The sequence below is a fragment of the Prinia subflava genome, chromosome 1, assembly GCF_021018805.1.
Source record: "Prinia subflava isolate CZ2003 ecotype Zambia chromosome 1, Cam_Psub_1.2, whole genome shotgun sequence".
Lineage (NCBI taxonomy): Eukaryota > Metazoa > Chordata > Aves > Passeriformes > Cisticolidae > Prinia > Prinia subflava.
Window position 1 is genome coordinate 31915196 of NC_086247.1, and position 25773 is coordinate 31940968.

Below are 25773 nucleotides of genomic sequence, written 5' to 3' on the forward strand. Positions count from 1 at the left end.
ATTAATATGATCTATTTTGCTCCATTTCCTACTTCTGTCATGTTATGTTATACTTGCTGTATTACCTTTATTTACACTTTAAGGATGATAAATTAATCAGGGTGCTACAGTGACAACTCCCGAGGAAATGGTGCTGTTTTTATGTGAGTGGATGGTTTAACTGCTGGCTTAAATGTCATCCAAATCCTCCAATTTTTATTCACTGGATAGAGAGGGCAAGAAAAACCATGAATGTGGTCAGACCACAATGTGTGAAGTTGTCTGCTGCTTCCTTGTCCTCCTCCCCCTGAAGCCACTCATTTTCTCACTGTCCATTGAGTGGAAACTTCCCTCCCAACAGGTGGTAGAGCCCAGGACAGCCCAATCCTGCCCCAGAGCTGCAGCTCCTGGTCAGTAACAGAAACAATATCCTTGCCCTCACAGCCCATCAAAAAATACAGTCCTGTTTATGTTGTATAAAAATAACTTCTTTTAGATATCTGTAAGCAGACAAAGCAGCTGCCTGCAGAGGGATGGCCAGAAGACCTAGACACACTTATCCAGCTCTTGCAGCAGGAGCTTTGTGCCTCCTGTGCTCTGGGGGCACAGGGATATCCATCCTTGCTTTTGAAATCCCTCACCCAAACCTTCATGTGCTCTGGGAGCTGTAGTGTCATAATCTGACAGTGGGAAAAACTGTGAGCTTGCACTTTGGAAGCTCCTTTTACTGACCGTTTACCCCCTCTGTAAAGAGAGTCAAGGGGGATGAATTTGCTGCACTCCTCATGAACACTCTCTTCCACCATCTCCTCCACCTGCAGAGTTGTTACCTGTTGCAGCAGCCCTCTTGTTAGAGGGTAGAAATGAGCCAAGACACAGACTACTTGCTTATCACAGTATGAAAAGTGCTCTGGTTTATTCCTCTTTACGGCTCAGCCATCCTGACTCCAACCATTCACTGCCTCTGGCTGCAGCAAGCTCCTACTGTAGGTCTCCCTTGCAGCCTCTGACTGCTGGTTATTCCCTGCTGAACTCTGACTGCAGGTATTGGTTTGCAGACTCTGACTGCAGCTTTCACCCAGCTAGACTTTGACTGCAGGTTCCAACAACAGGCTCTGACTGCAGACCTAGACTGACCTCACAGCAGTGATTCTCTCTCCCCAGGATCCTCCTGCCTCATGATTCTGGCCTTGATACTCCTCTGCACCTAACCCACTCCCTTGTATCCCACTTATCTTTATTGGATGTAGCTGTGACTCATCGGGGGCAAAGCTGTATTGGGTAATTAACACAGCTGGTACTTATCATGGGCAAGGTCACTTGTATTCCCTTCTCCTACAGTTACCAGCTTTCCTTTTCTGTCCATTACCATTATATTATTTCTGTTCCAAGAAAACTGGACAAACTCTCCAAAACCAGGGTTTTTTCCATGCCTTGACTAAGTCTATGATTGTGGAAGTCTAAGACCTCACTGAATCCTATTGCTCAGTTCTTAAGCACGAAACTTTCTCTACCTGTAGCTCAGTAACAATGATGGAAATGATCTGCTCAGTCTTACAAGTTAATACAAAAGTAATGGCCTGTCTTCCTTGCAAATCCATTTCTTTAGCTAAGACCCAGGGCTTCCACATGTATATCAGGTCCGTATCATCAGAGCCCATAAAACACCCAGGGTACAGGGGGTCCTCTATTCCACCTTCTCCACAGAGCCTCAAAAAGGGGCTCTGGCAGCCTGCTAGCAGCCAGTCCTACACTGCTTCTCTCTCATTCACAAGGCACCACTCACTGCAGTGTGGCTTCTCATTGCCACATTGGTAACACCTAGCTTTCAAAAACATGTATGTGCAAAATACTGAGAGATTGTGAAGGCTGTTTCACACTGATTCTATCTTCAACTGGCCAGATTGAATTTAACCTTAAGGAGAAGGAGACCCAGGTAATCAAGGTCTCGTGGACAATGACCACTTCTGTGTAAGTTCTCACAGAAGTCTTGTGTGACTCGCTGTGCTCCAGGAGAGTCTGTGGATGTGTAAGTGTGGAAGGTGTGGACAGGCTGAGATGTCAGCCCTGGGGGAACAGATGGCCTGCTCAGCTAGAGAGGGCACCTCAGTAAGACCATCATTTATTTTAGAAAGGGAGATTAGTATGACACACAATTAAAGGACTACAGGAGGTAGCACCACAGAGAGCCATATCAAGCAGCAAAAAGCTTGTTAAAATATGCTGATCTCTCTAGCTAAGCCCATTTTGTCAGGGCTGGACAGTGCATTTTCTATCCCATTGCGGTTCCCACACAACAAACCCTGCCCTTGAGATATCCTATCCCCAAAATCAATATCCACTGGCACCAGCTTGCTCTGGCTTCTCCAAAGCTGCTTTGCAGGAATCCATCCCTGATGCAGTAGCACATATTGCTGCCTTCATTACTTTCTCCCACCACATAAATCTGCACTGCCTTAATTACCTTCGTCTGTGACCTGATATTAAGGGGTGCATAAGAGGCCACCAAATTCCCTGGGCTTGGCAGCACCAGAGGGAGCAGGACATTCACCCTCTCAAGGTATCAGGCTCTCATGCATCTGATGAAGTCACAGAAATGAAAGAATGAGTTTGCTTTTCAGGAAGCTTTTCTAAAGCTCCCCTTTCTCTGTTGTGCATCAAAATCCCTTTTTCCTCTTTCTTTTCCTATGAGAGATAAACACTGAGTCTCCTTTGGGTCACTTTTTGCTATTGCTCTGGTTGCCCAATTCTAGCTTATACTACTGATATTCCTCAAACAAAAAGCATGCCAAGGCTTTCCTAATTCAGTTGGAACTGCATTTAAGCCCATATTCTTCTATACACTGGAGATATTTTTCAAGCAAAAATCCAGCACTAAGTACCTTGATTCTATGATGCAACAGTTTGATAAATATAAATCTTAAATATACTTTTTTCCCCAGGAAAAAGACAATAATTTATGAGACTATTTTTAGTCTTTTTTAAGTTATTTTTTTTAATTTGGATGCTTCCCTGAATGTTCCAATCACTGTAGTTTTTTATCCTTATTGAAATAACATTTTTACTTTTAGATTTTTTCCAGTGCATAACATTTATTTATCTATTTATAGTTTTGTATTTATACAAATATATTTCTGTTATCATTCATGTGCTCATTTTATCCTCAGCTTAATCTTTTTCATTGTATTTAAGTTCTTTGTTAACTTGAGATCCAAAAGGAAGGGTTTTCTATGCCTTGTCTGGGTTATGAAGACTAAGAAAAATCTCTTCCTAAATTATTATATTTTTTCCACATCTCTGCAGGAATTTTGCAATATTTCAAAGATTTTTTTTCCTGATTATAATTTTTGTATGTTTTAAAAGATTCTTAAATATTATCAGAATTCTGGAAATTATAAGACCAACTCTAAAATAGTGAAAGACAGTGATATTTTAACTGCCATTTTAAATTGCTTCCAATACACAGAAACAAATTTAACATCTGTAAATTAAAAAAAAATCTTTCTAAAGTCAAAGATGTAGTGGTATAATCTTTTCTTATTCTGAAAAAAAATTGCTTTCTTTATACAGCTAGAATTCACCTATAAACCTACTCCTGCAAGAATTTTAATATTGCCTTTGTCTTTTCTGTGTGATTTGTTGCCGTTTATATGCTATATATAAGATGAACATATACCCAGAGAGTTGTATTTTGAATTATCTGCAGGCCAATTACTCTGTGGGCTTACATTCTCAGAGACTTAGATCAAATTCTGCCTTACCATTGGATTTGCTTCTCTGGTTGAGCTGTTTGTCAGGTTTAATAATCTTATTAATAAAGGATTAAGGAGCTAAGGATTAAAGACACTAGTTTTTTTCAAAAAACAAACAAAAAATTCCTTAGAAATAAGAAAAGTAGAATAATTTCAAAGACCAGAAAAGCTGATTTATTTCTCTGGATTTGAAGGCAATCACTGACTCCATATGGTATCAAAATTTCTGAGACTTTTCGATACTGGCTAAAAATACACCCTGCACATGCTCATTTGTACAATGCAGATGCAAGGACAGATGGAAATTGCAGTCCCAGTCCTCCCCTTCCCTCTGCAGGATCTAGGAAATGCTTACATTTCACTCCTGAGGCTTGTTGGATTTCATGCCAAAGGGTAAGGCATGGTACACAGATGAGGAAGAGAGTTCTGGTCCAGAGCACCCATATCAGGGACACCCCCTAAGCCTGGCAGAGGGCACAGAGAGCTCTGGAGGCTCTCACGGGGCAGGGTGAGGGCTGGCACCTGAGCATCTGGCATCAGCACACGCCAGCACTCACTGCCCACCCATGGAACGGCTCCTTCGGCCCCCAGGAGGTGCCCACAGCTGGGCCACAGGGGGAAGGCCTGGCACTGCGGAACTGCACATTCTGTCCTTCAAGCCTGGGCACAGCCACCCTCTGAGCTTTGCACACCTGGATGTCAAGAGGTTCCTCAAGCCAAGCAAGGCCCCTCATGTTTCCTTCACTTACACAAGGGGTGATTCCTTCTAACCTGACTGAGCTCTCGGGCTTTGGTTGTGTTATATGAAACGTCAGTGTTTCAAAACCAATCACTGTATATTCCTGCATAAAATAAACTCCTGTTGAAGGTGTCTATATATGATAGTTAATCACAACTAAAGGCACTGTTCCTTTTCCTGTTCACTAAACACAATAGTAGAAGGGATCTGTTCAGTCCCAAGATATCACAGACAATCACAAGAGCTGAGGGAACTCCATGCTAGCATTCAGATTTCAATTCCTGAGCTGTTTGGAAGACTATTACATAACCTTATTTCTCCAACATATAGGAGTGTGGAGAAAATACTGAAAAACAAAGTTCATCAAGAAGGAGTGCAAGCATTGGTTATAGTTCACCAGAAACAGACTGCACACCTTAGGAGCAGGAACACTGAGGGAACTTGATGTACTGCCCTGAGAGTGGAACAAAGGATGGAGTGACACAGAGGTGTTGTGGCCATGCTCTGTTTAAAACAATGCAGCTAACAGGATCTGAGCCAAAGAAACAACCCAAATGGTGACTGAAAGCTGAGCATTGCTCCACTTACTCAAAAGCACATATTACTTTTCATACTCTGGCATATGCTAATTAAGTAAAACCTGTACATGCTTCATATGTATGACTAAACTCATTCAAACCCCACCTAAACATGAAATCACAACTGTAATATTACATTTTCCCCTCCCTTAATAAAAAAACAAATGTAGTTTTAATGGAAAGCGAGGTCAGAGATTTCATCTTGGTATCCTGGGATGGTTGAAGCAGTCACCTATCCTGAATGCTTCCTTGGGAAATTCAGAAAGGAACCTTGTGGTTGCGATCATGCCTTTAGCACTATGGAGTCATCTCTCAGTTCACAGCATTTTTTGCTGGCTGTATTATTCATATTCACACGTTTCTGCAGACAGTGTCTTTATCACTGGCAATGCAATAAAAACATGCATTTCTGTTGCTCAATAAGCCATTTTGCACCTGCCCATGAGAGGTATTGAATGCGACCAGTGTCACTGTGACATTTCCTAGTTTTCTGAGCGTTCATATTAAAGTAGAAGTTCTTAGTTCTCACGCTTTGTTCGTATAAACAAGAGATTGATTTTGTAAATACTGCCACTGTTTTCGCATTCGTCTCCAGGCGGGAAAGGGTTGAATGGCAGTCCTGTTGACCAATGTGGTTGAGAGGTGGGAATTCCACCCTCCAATCCATGGTCACCTTTCTAAAAGTATATAATAGGATGAAATAAACAAATGAGGGCTTTTCCACCCTTCTCTGTCTTTCTCTCAAGTTCCTTCTCCGTGTGGTCATTTCAGCCTGGCAAACAGCGACAGACCAAGCTTCTAATCCAACTGGGAGAGTTCATTTGGCATGATCAGACCTGCAGTGGATGGCACTATTTGTGAATCTGTAGCCATGGTAGTCTCAGAGGATGTGGCTGGACTCACAGAGCCAGTTGGCTCTGCACTCCTGTTACTCTAAGCCCACACACCCCCAGCTCCTCTGATATCTGAGGACCAGGTGGAATGCAAGGGGGTTTATTTTCTGCCAAATCTTTCTCTTAATGCAACAGAAAAATTTGTCTTACTCTTGACATGACAAGTGGCCTTATAGTTTCAAGTCTAGTCTTGGCACATTGATTTTTAAATTTTATAATTTATTTTAAAAAAAATTAAGGAGCTATTTTTAAATCTTTGAATAATGCCAAAACAACCAAACACAACATAAGAGTGTAACTGTTGTAATAACAGTAACTGATGCAAAGGCAGGCACTAGACACAGGCCTTGAATTAAGAAACAAGCCTGAATATTTAAGTCTGGTACTATGGGAACTGTTCATACATAAGAAGAAAGACCTGTCATTAAGGAACTTGACTGAACTGATTCACTTTGTAACAAAGGTGGTGTTCATTCATGAATTAAGGATGACAAAAGACTGCTAGAAAATTTTGGTCCTATATAAAGATGATTGGGAAATGTCACGTGACAAATTTTCATGGCTGTGAACTTTCCCAGTTAGTTAATTTATAACAGCAAATGTGGAAGTACCAAAGAACTAGAAAAGTCCACTATACATCAAATGCTTCATACATGAGTTTTTGGAGATCCACAGTGTTTCTGTACTAAGCACTGTTTGCTGTGGAGGACATTGACACAAGGAAAATTGGTCAGTCAAGTGCCAAAGCAGTGTTTTTCCTTCGGTACTCACTATAAGAGGGGTGTGTGCTATTGCCCACTGAGCCCCAGAGAGGAAGAAAATCTAGATAACACGGGAACCAAAGATGTGCTGATGTTCCAGCTCCCCCAAATTCCTTGGAGTATCTTGACTGAGCACCTGGATACTCAGGGTACCCATCAACCCGCCTCACTACCTCAATCTGAGCAACATGGACATACTGAAAACATCCACACAAATACGCAAATTTAATTTTGGCACAAAACTTTGGCAATGTAAAATCAACTGTCTGACAAAGGGAGAGCAAGGGGACAGGAAAAGATAAAATAAATTTCCTACCTCAGAAGTGTCACTGTCTTTTGTTAATATCTTTAAAGGCACATTTGAGTGACCAAGCCAGGTGAACCTGTGGCCAGACTAGGAATAAATACAGTGGCAACCAGTGATCCCATGGGAAGAGAAAGGAGAAGAAAGGAAGAAAAGCAACAGAACAGTGTGTTCCATCTGGTCCAGAGGCTGGGGTAAGAGGTCTGCCTTTCTCAATAAGCTTGTGTCAAAAAAATGTAGATTTAAATGAGAGGAATAAGCTTTCCTTTGATGCTGACTCAGGTGGGTCTGAGCCACTTCCAGCACCTTCAAAAATCTCCAGGTATGAAGCTGCTTTGTGCCTGTTCAATATCACAGCTAGAAAATCACTACAAAACCAACCAATGAGTCTTCCTTCCTGGACAGATTATGAACTTCCACCAGAGGTGGAACAGAGGAGCAGAGATGTCACCTGAGAGATGACCAAAAGAGCTATAAAATGTAGTTCTCTCCTAACAAGAATCTCTCTTCCAACATGCTACAAATCAGCATGTGCAGCCCAGATGGTGCAATGTGGAGGGCTGCAATGCCTGAGAACAAATGAGAAAGGGAAGGAGGTATTTATCAGGAAGGAGGAAACCACAGCCTAGAAGACCCAAGGCTTGTTCTTGGTAAAAGAGCCATCCAACTCCCTGGCTAATGAGAACAGTCTTTTCCACTTCCTGAGAAGGTGCAGTTATTTTGGATTCTTAACAGAGTAAAATAAAACCACAAAGCCACACAATATTGCAAACAGAAATGTCTCTTCTGCATCAGGGTTTACTGATTTTTTTACATTCCTACTAACTTAATAATTCCAATGGGGGAAAAAAGATGGAATCAAAGCAAAGTGAACTCTTCCTTTCCCAAAATAGGAGCTCTGTCTGATGATGCAGTAGCTCATCTGCACATTATTATTGCTAACAGCAAAATGAATGAGCAGATATGATGTACGAGAGACAAGTTATAGCAGCAAAAGCAGTTCATTCTACTTTACCCTGGTACTGAGACATAGAATGAGATTATGGCTAGCAGAAAGAAAATGGTAGGAAAGGAATGGAAGAAGTTTTAATAAAGACTTTATTGGGCCCTGTCCATTTTTTCAAGCTTGCCTGCATATTTTTCAAAGCTTCATAACACAATAGTGCAAAGCGTGCCTGCTTTGCACTCTGTCTACAAGGCACCATTCTAGCCTGCAATGCTCTCACAGCAGGATATGGTAAACCAGAGCCTCAGCCTCTCAGGCATTTGAAATAATACTCAGCTCATCACAGGGCACATTTCTCTGTAGAGCTTTACAATCACTTGGAGGTCTCAGGGAAAAATAAAATAATAAAATAAACCAGCTGGCCTATTTCTGGGTCAGCACATATTCCTTGCTCCACCTTTCACCTGAACATCCTGTGCCTCTTCTGGAAGTTCCTTAATTAACCCTTACTTTATTTTACAACTATCAAATGTAAATTAATAGTCATGTGGGGTCATCTTTCCAAGGTTACTCTTCATGGCCTACACCTGCTCCTGCCTGTCAGAATTAAATCTGGAGAGTACTGAGTTGCTCTGTAATCTGCGTCATTTGGAGATACAGCTTTTCACATATACAGCAAAGTGCAATCTTAATTTGGGCTTTATGATGGGAGCAACAAAGTCCCAGCAGGGAAATACTCTCTTTTAAAAATGTGGGGTTTTAATTTAGGGTGAAAAATAGGATGAATTTTGAGATTTTATCGCCTTTCTTCACTCTCCTCTTTTTTCACACATGGTGGGTTTATTTTAAAACAGCTTTCATTAATAAGGAGCAGAATTCCCTTAGCTGACCTTAGACATATGCAGCCTCACAGATGGGAAGGAAGGGTGCTTTAGGCTCAGTGAGCGAGTGCTGTACAGGGTATAAGCCGAGGAGGATTCTCCTGCTGTTCCCGGGAGCTCAGCAGCGAGCGGGAGAGGGAGCACAGCGTTACCAGCAGCAGCCCTGCTCTGCAGGGAGGGCCGCGCGCCATCCACGCGTGGGGCGTTCTCAGGGCCGTGGGAGCCAGCCTGATGGTCCCACTGCGACAGATACCCCTCCTGCCTGCCGGGGAAAACTCCCAGGGCTGAATTCGCTGCTTGGAAATAGGGAAATCTGAGGCGGCTGCAGGTTTCTATTAACTGACTTCTTAGATTCAGTGCTATTACACAGTGGTAGGTGGAGTAAACAGTGCTTAGACCATCGACCCAACAGTAATCACCATTAACAATTGAGGAAAAGAAATAGTTTAGAGTGAATAATTTAGTAAATATGACATTTCCCAGTATAAAATTCTACCCTTTGGTCCTGCAGAAAAAGTATAACAATTGAAATGAAATTGATTTGTATCATCTCTTTTATTCTATTCAAGTTAATAGAATATAAAAGAAGGAACAAGGGAGGGGAGAGGAGAGGAGAGGAGAGGAGAGGAGAGGAGAGGAGAGGAGAGGAGAGGAGAGGAGAGGAGAGGAGAGGAGAGGAGAGGAGAGGAGAGGAGAGGAGAGGAGAGGAGAGGAGAGGAGAGGAGAGGAGAGGAGAGGAGAGGAGAGGAGAGGAGAGGAGAGGAGAGGAGAGGAGAGGAGAGGAGAGGAGAGGAGAGGAGAGGAGAGGAGAGGAGAGGAGAGGAGAGGAGAGGAGAGGAGAGGAGAGGAGAGGAGAGGAGAGGAGAGGAGAGGAGAGGAGAGGAGAGGAGAGGAGAGGAGAGGAGAGGAGAGGAGAGGAGAGGAGAGGAGAGGAGAGGAGAGGAGAGGAGAGGAGAGGAGAGGAGAGGAGAGGAGAGGAGAGGAGAGGAGAGGAGAGGAAAAAAAAGGCAGTGGAAATGGCTTGAAAGAAATCCTGTAATTTTGAAGGGCATATAATTGTATTTTGTTTTCTACTTCCAGAACAGATTCTCTGTTAAAAAACAAGTGCCCAATGTCTTGTAAACTTTCTTGTAGTAGTTCCATAAGACATCTCCCTACCCATAACATTTTTACAATCTGCATCACTAACAGAGAGTTTTTAAGGCTTCATGAATCATCCAGTAAATATGTGCCATTGGGCTACATAAATTAATGTTTCCCAAAATCCTTGACCTTGATGCCATCTGTCTTAGAATTCTAGAATGGTTTGGTTTGGAAGGGACTTTAAATGTCATGTAGTCAAATCGCTCTGCCATGTGCAGGGACATCTTCCACAACACCAGGTTGTTCAGAGCTCTTTCCAACTCGGCCTTATCTTTACATGTTATCTATATTAATCTGAATAATAATTATTCATCCTAACCTGTAAAATCAGCTATGTACCTGTTACCTCATTAAAATATTCAAAATTAAAAGGATTTTGATTACTTCTTCCAGGTGATGTTCTTAATGAAGGTGAAAATGCTTAAATTTTTCTATCAAAATAAAAAAGTAAGAAGAATATATTGAGGAGAGCGTTTGTAAGAACTACTTGAAGTCATGCCAGTCAAAACTCAAAACAACCCAAAATAGTGCAATTTCTACACCATAATAACTTCTCTTTTTCTTCCAACACACCCACATAGTGAGCATGTACCCCTTCAGTCACACTGATAACTCTACATCTGACCTCAGGAAAACAGCAATATTAGAAAAGGTGTTTGTTTCTGCTGCTCCCTAATAGCTCCTCATTGGAATTGAAGTTGTCTTTAGGAGGTAGATTAATATGCTTGTTGGCCAGAAATGGGAAATTCAGTGAATCCATTGAGCCAAAAGACATCTGAGTGCATGGCATTTTTATCTTCCCATTGTTTTTATAAGCCTGCTTGTTTAGCTGAATTCAACTACTGGTATATATTCATGTAACTAATTACCGCTGAACTCTTCGTAACTCAAACAAAATTGTTAAAAAGGCCTGTGTGCACACACACACTCAGGTGCATACACAAAAATAAAAGATAATACATTTTCATGCTTTGGGTTACACCAGCACCACGTGTAACATGATCTGGAGAAGATAAACTTCCTTAATTGGGGTACAACAAGAGTTATTTTAAGACAGGACGTCTAAATGGGTCAGGCCTTGAACAAAGAGGTCCTTTCTGCTTCTTTTCTTGGGGAAGAGGAGACCAGTTGGCTAGATTTAAAAAACTATATCCTGTTGCAAGCTCAAAGATGGCTCACAGCTCATGCCTAAGCTTCGTGGAACTAATAACACTTCTGCAGGGCACAGTGGGCTGTGTGTCTCCACCAAGGCCCCTTACTGGGCAGAATCACACCCAGTATGCTCCATATCCTGGGGATTGTGCTGCTAACAGCTAACAGGTGTTAGCAGCTCATTTGAGTGAGAGTAGCCTCATCATCTCATGAAAATGTGTCTATTTTACATCATTTGTGGATGTAATTGAGTGCTGCAATCGAGTTATTGGCATATTAACATTACTGCTGTCCCCATTCTCACCATGAAAATCCAGCAGGTTGCAGTATTGGGAAGGGCACCCTTCTTAGACTTCTCTAAGACTTCCCATCTGGGTGGTGTTTCACCTAAAAAACCAGTCATGAATTGTCAGGGCAGCTGTTGCAATAGAACTGTAATGAAATAATGTTTGGTATTTCATCACTAAATCTTTATTCTGTGCATCTTCAACAGCTCCTAAAACATTGCAGCTCTTTGGCCATCATTATCAAACACTGGTATTAGGGAGGAGGGGGTAGGAATTTGGGCCCTACTACTCTGATCCAAATCCTCATTTGAGGAACTTCATTCCCTCATATAAACCTCTCTCTGTTTTATGTATTTACTACAATGACATCATTGTTCTTTAGTTTAAGTATTTCCTTCCCTCCCTGGCCTTTGTACCCTTGAGACACTACTAGAAAGCAATTCATTTTGCTGAGCAAAGTAACGTTTTTTTAATATGTTCTAAAACATCGTTGATGTAATGGCAATTCTGCTTTCTGCAAGTATTGTAATGTGAGCTCATAATACTTGATTATGTGTGACCATGGCAACAATGAGTCTTCAGGAGAGGTCTCACCAGTGCCTTGCAAAGGGGTGTATATAGTGGAATGTACCCCTGTGGAGCTAATCCCTATGTAAATCTCTGATGGAAGTGAAATATTTGATGTATTTTGGTGTCCTAAGTGACTTTTTTCATCCATTACCATCATAGATCTTTCTGACTATTTTTTAATCTGTAATTTTCAACAGATGAACTCCTGTCATATTGCAAGAAAGTGCTGTTATTCTTCCCTAAACACGTCAGCTAGGATTTTGTAGTGTTAAATCTAATCCTATTTTTATTATTTATTTTTCACAGTCATCCCTTTATTTTCTTGTAGGAATCCTCTCTGTCCTAAAACCATGTCATCAGCAAATTCCATTTACAGACAAGTGCTGTCTGTGACAAAGTCATTAACAAACACATAAAACAGGACTGGTGCCAGAGCTACAGCCATGATCTCTTCCCAGTCTAACAGGGACCCTTCCAATACAATCCACTCTTGTTTCCCTCTAGCTGGTCCTTCAGCCCTTTTCCCCAGCTCAAACAACTCCTGTGATCCTGTGCCTAATGTGTCGGTGCAGGCAATAGTGGTTAGGTAGTGCTCTGTTTAGCCAAGGTTATCAAAGGTAGATAGCTGCTGAAATTTTTCCATGCCTCTCACACTGAATTTCAAACTTTTAGAATTAGCTTTCTGCCCTTTATTTAAAGACTTGCTTCAAAATGTCTTTTAAGTCCTTGAATATGCTGAAGTTAGAGTAGCATATCCAGCGTAATCTAGGAGAGGTTTATGAAAGAAAAAGTGTGGGGTTTCTGCTGGGCTGGGGCTGCACTCCCTTTGCAGCCCTGTTTCAAAGGGGCCTTTTATCAAGAGTAAGGGCTTCAGCTGTTTTCCAGTGACATGGTGGGAAAACTGCCTGGACAGATTTATCAAACCCGCCCCATGGCTGCAACTACCATCTCAAGCATGATGTGACTAGAAAAGTCACTTCTTTCATCCTGCCCCTCCCCAGGGAGCTCAGTGGGGCTCCTTGTGCCCTTTCTCACTACCCTGCAGAAGGGCTAACATGGCACAGGTCCTCCCAAAGCTTTTTCTCAAGTCTGCTGTTGCTGCAATGAAATTCCAAGTCTCCTCCATGCTAAAGTCTCTGAGTTCCTTTCCCCAGCTGACATCAAGGCTTGTTGGTTCAGCAAAAAGTGTTTCTCTGTCTTGTCGTCATTGTTCACTGAAAACAAATTTAAAAATGGCATTCTTTTTTTTTTAGATCAAAGTCGTATTGGTGAATAATGCTGGCATTCCATAAAAACTAAGCTAGTAGTGTCACTGTAGTACTGTGTATTCTAGTTTATAGATCAGAAGTTAAAGTTTTAATCATAATTCCTAAAAGTCTGTATCTGCTATTGTGTTACACAGCTTCTTGTATACACTAAGGACAGAGAAGCAGCTCTGTAGTTACCCAGAATTTTTCTTGGTTCTTCAACTGCCCCCAGGACCATAACTGCTTCTCACACCCCTTCTGTAGTCCTTCATCCTCTGTCATTTAGATTGGTGTGGTATTCCCAAAGTTAAAGTGCCAAGCTTTATCTATTTGTGCTTCATGTGATGATTGTCACAGTGCATCAGGCTGCATGGCTGAGGATCCTCTGGTGGATCACAAAGGAAAACATTGGACCTGTTGCTGTTGTCACCAGCGCTACTCCCAGCGTCAGAAACCAAAAATAAGCATAAGAGCAATTGTGCTCAGAAGCTACATAAATGCAGGCTCAAGGTTTTTAAAGATAAGAAACAAATATGTGAAGATGGAGAGCACAAGGTGCTGTAAACTGCCTGCATTAACATCTTACATTAACAATAACAGAGCCACTTTAAAAGCTAAGCCAGTTTTCATCATTCATGCCATTTGTTTCTTCTTTATGTTTCACTCAGCTTGAACAGTGACAGCTCCATTTGTATTTCAATCAGTTCTGTTGTCAGGCAGCAAACCTATGTTGCAGTTCTTGTGTTGGAAATACTTCAAGGGAACAATTTGAAATAAACTGTTTAAACAAAAATTGAAAGAAAATCTTAAAAACCCCTTATCTTGAGAACTTTACAGACTAAATAGCTAAACTTTGCCTCAAAAGCTGACACAATGAAACTTCTCTTAGATATTTAACAAATCTATAATGCTTGAATGCCTTTCTGCCTTTGCATAAAATACAAGCATGTGACTAAATTAACTTTTAATTTTTATTCATATTCCCTACACACAACTGCCAATTATAAAAGTAAAAACTGAGAAAGGTTGTTTGTCTGGAGAACAGCTAGATTTGATTTTCTTCTCAAAACTGGAAGACTTCATGCATAGAGAGTAGCACAAGCTGTTAACCCCCACTTTTTTTCTTCTTTTTTCTCTTTTTTTTCTGCACTGCATCTCCACAATAAAAATAACAGCCAGGAAATAAGCCATGTTATTTTCCAAAATTCAGTGTAATCACAAGTTACCTTCAATGATTTGCATTTTCTGCCACTCCAAGCATTCAAAACCACCTTTGAAGACATCTAGCATTGTCATCTAATTGCAAGTCATCTTATTGATGATCAAAAATATAACATGGAGATTAAATATATCTGGACCTTTGAATGAATTACTTCTTAGAACAGCTCAAGAGTCAGAATTTTAGGTGTAATAATCCAGAATTTCTGGTCTTAAAAGGACAAGAAGGAAAGGAGAACACACAGTTCTGTTTCTTGTGCTTTCCAAGAGCAGAGTTGGTAGATTGTTTTGGAAAGGGGGGAAATATTCTGGTCCCTCCAAAAAACCACTATTTCTTCAAGTGCAATAGAAGAACCGTAATTGCCTCAGCTAATTATCTCATGTTGTTTCCCTTAGATAAAGATAGAAGATGTAAAGACAAGGAAATAGTCACAGCTCCTGTACTCTTTGCTTGGGAAATGTCTGCAGCTGCAGGGGAGTTGGTTCAGGATACCTCAACAAGTAACATTACCAAAAACCTGACTGTCAGGGAAAGGTACTCAGAACAGTTTCCTCTTGGTGGCCTTTGTGACTGAGATTGTGGAAATGGAGGATCCTCTTATGCTGGCACTGTGTTCCCTGGGAATTCATCATGGTATTAATTGCATAGAGCAGAAATGGGTCCAAAACATTTGATTCAGATTTAAGTGTCCCACAGTTTGAAGACGTTTAAATTAATGAATCTGAACTCCCTCATCACTGTAAAATTACAGAAATAATTGCTGCCTAATGTTGCCAAGGAAGTTAAAAAATGTAAGCGTGTCAGATAAAAGTATATATAGCTCAAATTTAATGCAAGTCCTCTTTTTGCCATGCTAGATTATCAGACCTGTACAAATGGCAACAAAGCACATTTATCTCTGAATCTGTCCTCACCTTCAGCCAAGTTTCAGTATAATGTCTCCCCAAAGCTGCAGCTGGAGCAGCGTGCTTTGTATGGCTCAAGAATTAAGTTTCTGATCCAAGATCCTGTGATTATCAAATCCAGTCTCCATATTGAAGAGTAGTCAGTTTGTACTGTGTTTGGACTTCTTTTTCTGACAATTCAAGAACACCTGCCTGAGTGAATATTTCTACTTTCAAATATAACATGTGTACCATAATATTACAGCAGTATTCAAGATGAAGGAGCACAAAAGGGAATACAAATTGGACAATAGGAAAAATTACACCAAATCTCCATTAAGATTAGTTCTGCTATCCTCTTTAAACTTCATTTAAATTTTAGTTTTAAAAATGGCACTTAAATTGTTGCAGTAATAAAACCATCTTCATCTTTGAAGGGGAAAAAAAAAAAAGAACAACAACAACAAAAAAGAGTTTTTTTCCAAGGTTGGCTGTGACCTACCCTAAAAAGAGATTTTCACCATCAACCCTAGAACAGACACTTGACTCCTGTGAAAAGCTGGGGAGGTATAATCAGAGCAGCTTTGCTAGGCATAGGTGCAGGATGCCACACATCAGATGTTTATTCAGTTAATCTGCAGTGTGAAGCTAGAAAGAGGAGGAGGAAGAGAGAGGGGCCATGGCACAGTATTGTCAGCTCTTGTTTCTGCAATCCCTTCCCTCTCTCATTTCCTCAGAGCTGTAGGCCAGGTCTTCATGCAGAAGTCACATTGGCTTTACTGGAACTGAGATACTTAAGCCAACAACTTGCATGTGTGCTATCCTGTTTCAAATTAATTACTGGCCCAAGCCAAAGTGATATAAGCCAGTCTTAAAACCCATAGAAAGCTCTTCCTGTTTTAATTGACACATGATTACAGCATTATTGAAACAGCATAACTATTTCAAGGCTTCAATCCTGCTACCTCTGAGAGACAGGGTGGGCTCCTTGCTTGGGTCAGGCAGGGCATATCCAAAGGCAAAAAGCACAGGTGGGAGGGTTCAGAGAAGTTGGATCTACTAAGCCAGTGGACCTGGTACAGCAGATGTTTATTTATAGCACAGTAGTAGTGCACATGCATTCCCTGAAATACAAATCCAGCTTGCATGAAGCAGGCATGTTTCCAAAGGTCTCTGGGAGAGCAACAGACATGCTGCAGTTGGAGTTTAGCTGCTACTTGGCTATTAGTCCCTTTCCATAATGTATTTCCTAGCTTCATATTCATTTTTTATTAATAACTATCTTCCTACTCATTTGAGCTTGGAGAGGGAGGGGGCCCGAGGAGGTTTTCCTGGTGGCTGAAGGTTTGTGCAGAGACCACAACTATTTTCCCCAGATGGTGAAAATAACTGTACGGTGTGCACTAGTACAGAGGTACTACTGTGGAAGTTCCTTAATTAATTCCCTTATTAAGAATGTAGCAAGGTAGATCAAATTTAAATTGGGGTAAGTGGCCTCAGACAGGCTGGCTTTGGGGTTGCCAGTGTCAGCTGCTGCCTCCAGGCTCGGATCAGCCTGCACATTGCCAGTGGCAGAGGGTCACAGCCCCTGCTGCAGCCATGGCTGCTTTTCTGTCTGCATCTCTTCTCTGCAGGTCTCTTGTCTGCATATCGAGACATTTTTACACTCAGTGGCACTGACTCTGTGAGACACTGCACCAGGACAAACAGTGTGAATGCCTTGCAAAACTGCAGCAGACTGTGGGTGGGTGCTGGCCAAGGAGTCAGGATGGGGAGGGTACAAATTCCTGATGATTAGCTGGGTCATTTGGACACACAGGGAACTGGCTGCTGGTCCCACAGACCAAAGTTTATGTCCTGATTTGCTGCCTGCCTTTTGTCTTCATCTGGACTATTTATGCACTTGAGGTGGCAGATGCTGTTACCCTGCACTCCCAGCTCTCCCACATTGTCCCACAAACAAAGCTCTCAGAAAGATGTGTGATCTTGCCAAAAGCCTTTGAGCTTTTGTGTAGGCCAGCCCTGGAGATTTATGCAGATCAGCAGGTGCCCAAAGAGAGCATGGCACTGGCTGAAACCAGTGGTGCCAAGGGTAGCAGGCACTTCCCTGCCACTTGGTCCTGCCAGCTCCAGACAAGGGATCACCAGTAACTCACTTGAAATCTGTGTAGCATTTCCTTCCCTCACCTTTTAGGAGGCAGACAGTGATTTTACAAGACATCATCTCACTAAATAACTCTCTGGTTAATGCTTAGGCACCCCTTAGATGCAAAATAATGAATGTAAAAGATCAATGGGTGAATTATTGATCCTGTCAGAACTCTTTATAGCTAATTATAGCACTGAATGCTAACTGAAGTGGCTGTTGGCTACCTACCAGTCAAAATAAGGTCACTAGTATGTTTACAAAAAACTCCCAAACAACTTAAATCTGGCACTGTAAAGTATTCCACCTCATTTATTCCAAAGACAGCTAACACCACCTGGATTATTTGGGGTGAGACAATGCTTAAGGACAAGGTCCTGCACCTGGTAGGGAGGATCCCAAGCCCAAGTACAAACTGGGTGGAGAATGGATTGAGAGAAGCTCTGAGAAGAAGGATTTGGGGGTGTTGGTTGCTGAGAAGTTCAACATGACCCAACAATGTGTGCTGGCAGCCCAGAAAGGCAACCCATAGCAGAGTGGCCAGCAGGTCGAGGGAGGTGGCTCTGCTACTCTGCCCTCATGAGAGTGCTGCATCCAGCTCTGGGGTCCTCAATGTGGAAAGGGTGTGGGCCTGCTGGAAGGAGTCCAGAGGAGGCCACAAAAATGATCAGAGGGCTGGGGCACTTCTCCTGTGAAGACAGACTGAGAGACTTGAGGTTATTCAGCCTGGAGAGGACTCCAGGGAGAGTTTAGAGAAGCCTTCCAGTACCTAATGAGGGCCTACACGAAAGCCAGAGAGGGGCTTTGGACAAGGGCATGTAGTGACAGGAAAAGGGTGCATGGATCCAAACTAAAAGAGAGTAGGCTTAGATTATATAATAGATAGGAATTCTTTCCTATGGGGGCGGTGAGACACTGAAACAGGCTGTCCAGAGAAGTGGTGGATGCCCCATCCCTAGAAGTGTTCAAGGCCAGGATGGGTAAAACACTAAGCAAACTGGTTTATTGTAAAGAGTCCCTGCCAGTGGCAGGGGTGTTGGAACAGGATGATCTTGAAGATCTCTTACAACCAAAACCATTCTATGATTTTATGAAGTATAAACTGTTGTCCCTGCTCCCTCTAGCATCAAAAAGCATTGCCAGCATTTGCGTGCATCTCCAGCTAGGCAGGAACTCACCGCAAAGTTCTGTGTATGTTAGATACAGAACTTGTTCCCACCTTGGAAAATAAAAAGCTTTGAAATAATTTCAGAGTGTCTCCTTTACTTTTCCAGTGTCATTTCTCTGCATTCATTAAGAGTTTCTGAGAAATAATTGAGCAACATGGATTTTCTGCAGCAAGATAAGTAACAGTGGAAATTGTGTTTCACCTGTAACTAAACCTATCCAGACCCTATAGTAATTGTTAATTAAATATCTGGATCTTTTAAAAGCAATTGATTTATATATGTCAAAGTTAAAACCCTATTACTTATTTCTCTCCCATTATCAAGCATGAAGTGTTTTTAAATTTGTTAGTCTCTCTTCTGAGGTCTCCTGGACAGAAGCAGTTTTCTCTTTCATACATTTACAGGAAGCAATTGTACTCATTTCAGGCACAAATTATGCTGACACATCCCAAACTTTTCTGCAAAACTCAAGATGTTTACCTTTTCCTCTCTCAATAGAGTGGATTCTTCTTGCATGGGAAAGTGAAATTCAGCTTCCAGATCTAACTAGAGGTCCCCCAGGACACAAACCAGGGCTATTCCTAGAAGCTGACCAAGCTCACTTTATCTCTCAGTATCGCAAATCAAAAAGCTCCACAGGGAAAATTTGTCTGTAACCACTATGCTCCCACCAGTCCTTTTTATTTCTGTGAACTGTCATTTTCTAATAACAAACATTCAGCCAAAAGTTCCAACCAGCTGCTCTGTCATGTTATTTATCAACACCCAGTATGCTGAGATTTAACTACAAAACTCACCTTGGTTTTTTGGACCTGCAGTTTAGGAGGCTGCTGTACTGCTGGGTGCTATTCAAGGGGAATTCTGCTGTCTGCACCTGCAGGTAGGATGAGAGAAAAATTTGAAAAAAGGTGATGGTGCTTTGGAGAAAAGGAGAAATTTGAGTAGAAAACTGAGAATCTGTCACAGACAATGTAAAAAGCAAAGCTGAGAAGGCAGGATTTGGATGCCTTGTGGCTATCCAGATTACCTGAGCTAACCTTTTAAAATTATGCATACTTTCATGCTGGGATTCATTTCCCCTAATTTTACAGTAGATGTCTAAAGGCATCTCTACTGTCAAGAGAAAGAAGATGACACTCCTCAGGCACAAATCACCTTTGATTACACGGATATCCAAAACACTTTAGAAGTAGCAGTCTCATGTAGTTGTTTATTTCTCTCCATTGATTCTTGTAGGGTGGGTTGAGAGATAGTTCAGACAAAGACATTGCAGATATCTGCAGTTTGACAAGAGGAATCTCATTCTGCTTGTGGCTGAATCACACACCATGTACCCATGAAAGAGTCTTTCAAATGTAGGACAATCCAGAAAGCTCTATTTCAAAGACACTTCATGGATGAATATGATTTTGGCTTCCTTACACTTTCTCTCCACTGAATTGGTCAGCAATCTAAAAGAGGACAAAAAAGTACTTCTGAAGAATCAGACCCTTGATATGAAAAGCGAACATTCTGGCAGGACACAGAGTGCCTAATATTCATGAACTGCTTGCTTTTTTTTTTTTCCCTCTTTTTATTTAAATAGAGATTTCCTTGTAACTTGCTCAGATGGCATACTCAGTGCCTCAGGCAAGACTGTGCAGCTGCCTCTACAGCTTGCAGAGGACTTGGCTACATTACAAGTGTCATATTTTCTCACAGATAAATTGTTCTTGAATAACATTGCCTAAGTAATAGGGTTTCCATCAGTATCAGCTTTGCATACCTCCTGCCTTCTTTTCACCCTCCTTTTATCAAGCAGACATGTTAACTGTGACCACTGCAAAGAAGCTTTTTTTATGCTCTAGTTCCCCCTGAGTCCCTCTTGTCATCTCCAAGGGAATGGGTGGCATATGGGATCATGTGTCATATTCCACCCTGGTGCCTTTTTTTTAGCACCTGCTTTAAAAATCCAGGGCCACAGTGCAATGGACAAAGTCTGGTTAGAGCCCAGAGAAGTTGTTATACAGTAGGCTGGTGACTGAAAGAAACTGTCCTCACCCAGCTTTACCACTTCCAGGAGCCATTCCTGCAACTCCCAGGTCTCCTGAGGACTCGCTGAAGGCAAGGGGGTGGATTTTGTTCATGTGTGAGTTAGAGAAGTGTGGGTTTGCAGATTCTAGGAAAGGAACTGACTTCAATGTACCAACAGAAATGCACCTATTTTTGTTTATCTAAATAAAATCTCTTATTTCCCATTAAATATTTAATTTATATCCTCTCTTTGCAGTGTTGAGAAGGGACAACACAATAAAATAGGTTAATATTTTATCCTGAAGGAATTCTATTCTCCTAATTAAATTTTTTCCTCTGTCCAAACAATCCCCTGATGACACAAATCACACGTTATGAATGGCAGGAGATCAGACTGTGTAACCTCTTGAAAACCATGGGAGTGCCATAGAGCAGGTTGTTACTACACTTACAGACTGTGCACCCAGCTGCCTGTCCCTAAAACTGGCTAAACAAAAGATTTCAAACTTGCATTATGTAAACAAGACTTAAAATCCACCACATCCTTATCCACAGGTTGGCAGCCCCTCTCTGTCTCTGCAGCTGTTCCTCACCACACATGCACCCAGGCTGAGCTACCCTGCCCAGAGCTGTGCCAGAAAAAGCTGCAGCTTCTGTTAAACCAAACAATCTTCTTCACTATCTCTCAAAACCAAATACTGAAAATCCTAAGGAACCCTGACACTGTGATTGATCTCTTTTTAAAGTTAAATTTTGAATAAATGGAGTTGTCTGCTGCTGAACGGGAGCAGAAGGGTTTGTTGTCTTACCCACCCCTGCAAGAAAAATTAACCAAAGCTTTGCCAGAAGAACCAACAGGGAGAGCAACACAAGAATAGACTAATATTTACAATATTTGCAGCATCATGTCATCCAGCTGAAGACAGCAAGAAGACAGTGGATAAAATGCCAACATTTTCTGCAGATTTCTCTGTGTTACTGCCCCTAACATTGCTCCCACTGATGGGGGATAAAGTGAGGGCAACAACCAGGGGAAATTTTAGCCAATGTTTAGTAACATGGCTGCAGCCCAAGTCACCATCCAGAATGTAATTCCACTCCCCTGAAGACTCAGCAGGGCTCATTGCAGCAGATAAACAAGTCGCTCTGTTACCCTGAGGCGTGACAAATACCCCTGTGAAGCTGCCTGGATGGAGAAGAAGGGATCCAGTGTAAGATCCAAGCCCACATTCCTACCTGGGAAGGCTGAAGAAAAAAAACTCTCTCAGCTTTCCACTAGATGCTGTCTTATCACAGGCAGAGCACGTAGCTGCCCATAGCTGACCCCAGGGCACCAAGGCAGGGCTTGAAACCGAATTCACTGTCACCAGTGATGTCTTTCTCTCCTCTTGCCTAGGCAGAATATGTTGAGGGTGCAAGCGGGGTGCTTTAGGGTCACTTCTCTGCAGTGCCATGGAAATTTAGACAAATCATTTTGGGTATGTCTGTATTAAGAGGGTTGAGAAACACCAATCCTTTCCACTTTCTCTGGGGCCCCTCAAGGCCAGGAAGGAAAATCAATGGAGAATCAAAGTGAATACTATCTGCTCTGCTGAAGTCTACAAGCAGATATCCTTTGGACATAACAACTGTGCACAGTTCTGCAGCAATACTTCTGTATTTTTTCTAGCCCCAGACTGTTATATGTTGCATACCTGCAGCACCATTCACATTTTACTACTTGGGAAAAAAAATAAAAAAACAAAAACAAACAAACAAACAAACACCCCCCCAAAAAAACCCAAAACAAAACAAAACAACAACAACAACAACAACAACACCAAAGAACATTAAAGCCCCAGAGAAATATCTTGCATGGCATGAGAACCAGTGAACTCTGCTCAGCCTGTGACGTATGCCTCCCCTTAATGTTTTCAGAAAGTCAATGAAACTTGTGCTCCTTAGCAACTTCAGGTTTTTATTTTTGCCTCGCAGTAAAGAGAGAAAACTTCCAGAAGGTATCAGCAGCATCCTAGCACAGAGGAAATGTAATTTGTCAGACCACAGCATTGTGAAATACTTCACAGATGAAACTATATGGACTTGACAGAAACTGTGGCCAGTTAACACCTCATTTTAGAATTTTACTCAAGAATAATTAATAGGCAGGCTGTCCTTAGCCCCAAAAAAGCATATTTAACATTTCCTAAACCATCATAGATTTCACCATCTGCCATCTTGCCCTAACATGCTCCCTGCCTCTTGAGAAGGCACAAAACCATGCGTGATTTGAGTGTCTCTCTGGCTACCAGAGTTCAAAGCATCTGTCAACTACACCATGTACCAGAACACCACACACACAGACTACTTGAAGTCATACACTCAGTAGTCAGTGCTTCTCTCAAAAGATTTATAATTTCATCTCTTGGGGAGAGGAAATAATATTAATATTAATATTAATTTATTATTAGCAAATAAATTAAGTCAGGGTAAGCTTCTGCCACAGAAATTCTTTGTCATGCCTCTGGTTAGGTCTAAAGTTAGGGCCCTACTTGATTAAAATTAAATAACAAATTATGTAGAGAAAGCTGCATGTTACTTGTAAGAAGCCCATGAGCTGAAGAAGCAGCTAAATTCACAGCAAATCTCAGCCTCTGTGAGTCATTCATTCAGAAGCAGAAGAATTCTAGTGGGCAATAAATATTCTCCCCAAACAGCTACTTGCTGAAGAATCAAGCCTGTATATTTGGTTAAGATAGTGTTGATTGGTGCTTGTGGACTCCTTTGCAGACCTTGGTCAGCAAATTGGCCTCAGTGAGTGCTTTGTGGAGGAGATACTGAAGCTCAGGCCCAAATGCTTTCTCTCCTTACCCAGACCATCACATCAGCCTGTGTGTCCATAGTGTGTTTGTGCCCAGGGTGTGCCACCCCCAGAAGCACCACATGCACATGCCCAGGCAGTCCATCCCTGTGGGATGAAGGGGTTGCTGCCTCAGGGTTGCTCACAGTCAGACGTGTCTGGGGTGCTGTAGAGGTGAAATGGGAAGTGGTACTCAATGGCCTGTCCAGGATTTCTGTGTGTAAAACAGCCCAGCTGTAGTTACTTTTACAGGAGTTCTGGACACACCAAAGAAAATCTGCTCCTCCTGAGCTCTGGGAATACCTCAAAATGATACTTCCTCTCCTGAGGATAATGAATAGCACTTTTGGATTCCCACTTGCTCACTGATGAGTATTATGCAAACTATTTGTGACACGAGCAACCAGACAAAACCCAAACCCCAAAGCATTGTCACCTAAACCTGTGACAAACCACAGCCACAGTTCTGAGCAGTCTTGGGTGGCCCCAGCCCGCAGGGAAGGTTGTGCAGGGATGGCTTGAAGCAACACAAACCAGATGTCAGAACAGATCGCCTGTTGTTATTCCTTGCAGAGACCACAAGGACTACTTCCCATTTCCTCTTTGCAAGCAGCTGAGAGCTGTTGTACCCACATATCGCTTTTCCATTGTCAGGCTGCTAATTGAAACGTAAAGACTTTCATTAGCCACTTCCCATGGACCTGCATGGTGGATTCATGCCATAGGAAAGTAGGGACATGGATTAATGAAATCTGACAAGTCTCACTGAGAAGTCCACCAGGATTTCTGACCTCAGCAGCTTGCTGTCAGAGATAACCAGCCCACGGCAGAGTCAGCAAAAGAGATGTGCCTCAGCTTCTGCAGCACTCTCAGGCCTCAAACAGACAGACCTTTCAGACCTCCACACAGCAAGGATATTCCTTTGCCACCTCTCTGCAGAATTGCTTTTACTTCTTTACCTACTTGTTTGCTCTTAAAGTTGCCTTCTCACTGGACTGTGTATTCCTGCTTCTTTTTTATGCTGTTTACTCATGTGCAAGGAAACCAAATGTAATGGCCAGCCTTCAGTTTATTGTCTGCTTTTGCTACCAGGCTCTCTGCCAAATGATTACTGAATTTCTAAAGGAACAGGAAATAAAACCTACGAGGAAAATGCAGGGGAATTCCACAATCACTTCTCCTCAACAGTGATGTTATTAAGAGCCAGAGAAAGGTGCCAGACACAAAAGAGGTGTGGGCTCAACATGTGTTTGAATTAAACCCGGGGTCTTGTGTAACAAGGGCCACTGATCCCTTTTGCAGCTGAGGCTCCCTGAGTCCCCTGTCACAGCCCACTTCACCCATGGCTGGCTGTGTCACACTGTGTCACACTGACCCACACAGGTGCCCACAGGTCCCGACACACTGAAGGGAACCTCTCTTCTTCTCCGGGAGGGGCACCTGGCCTCGCACACAGGAGGCAGGGGGCTGTCACAGCAGGATGCAGTGTTTGGGTAATTGCTGTTCTTCCCAGCCACACCGGGTGAAGAGAGGCACTTGTCACTGCTTTGAGCCATCCCCAGCAGTCCAAGGCTGGAGGGACTGCGGCTGAGCCGCTGCTCACCAGTGACTCCTGCTAATGAGCAAACTCTGGCTGGAGCATTGCTGGGCAGCAGCTCTTCCAGAACACTTTCAGACAGTTTCTCATCAAACTCCATATAACTGTAGAGCTTCTTTTTCAGAAAGAAAAGTAAGGTTTCCACTGAAACTTGCCGAGTGGCTTTAGAATTAGCATCTTGCCTCAGTAACTAGCTAGTGGTGTAGCCTTTTCCTTGAAAAACCCAGCCCCTTCCATCTTCCCTTTTGCTCATCTAAAGCAAGCAAAGTCAGGCAAGGCAGCCAGGACTCGTGTTGTGATTCGTAATCGTAGGACTGAGAATCTATTTTCATTGACTGGACAACAGACAGAAATGGTGACTCTGCAGCTGACTCCCAGGACAGCATGTAAGGTATGCATGGCACGCTGGAAGCTTTGTAGTCTCCTTTGCAGAGGAAAATTCCCTAGATAAGGACAGCGGTAGGGAAGCAAAGGAGGACAGAATGACAAATCTCACAGCAGCACAAGCCCTCAGAAAACACTAGGATCTCTTTTATGGATAGAAATAATTTTCATAAGCTGAAACAAGAAAAGAAGCAAATGTTTAAACATCTGAACTTGAATAATTTGTTTTAAGTAAACCCTCACAAAGCACAAATGCAAACAACGTTACTTCACACCAGCCTTTCTGGATC

General features: G+C 42.2%; 1 protein-coding gene across 5 annotated transcripts in view; it reads left to right on the forward strand.

Annotated features, from left to right (window-relative positions):
• LOC134548052 (uncharacterized) overlaps window positions 1-25773 on the forward strand; it is a 59345-nt gene that overhangs the window by 20364 nt on the left and 13208 nt on the right. For 4 of the 5 annotated variants that reach the window (XR_010079690.1, XR_010079692.1, XR_010079693.1 and 1 more), the window contains exon 2: window positions 7057-7200. Coding sequence is in view for 1 of the 5 variants with exons in the window: in XM_063392378.1 (XP_063248448.1) it covers window positions 7130-7200 (71 nt within the window). In the remaining 4 variants the exon portion in view is untranslated. Of the gene's footprint in view, window positions 1-7056; window positions 7201-19468; window positions 19531-25773 lie in introns of all 5 variants that reach the window. The other variant, XR_010079691.1, reaches the window with a different exon arrangement.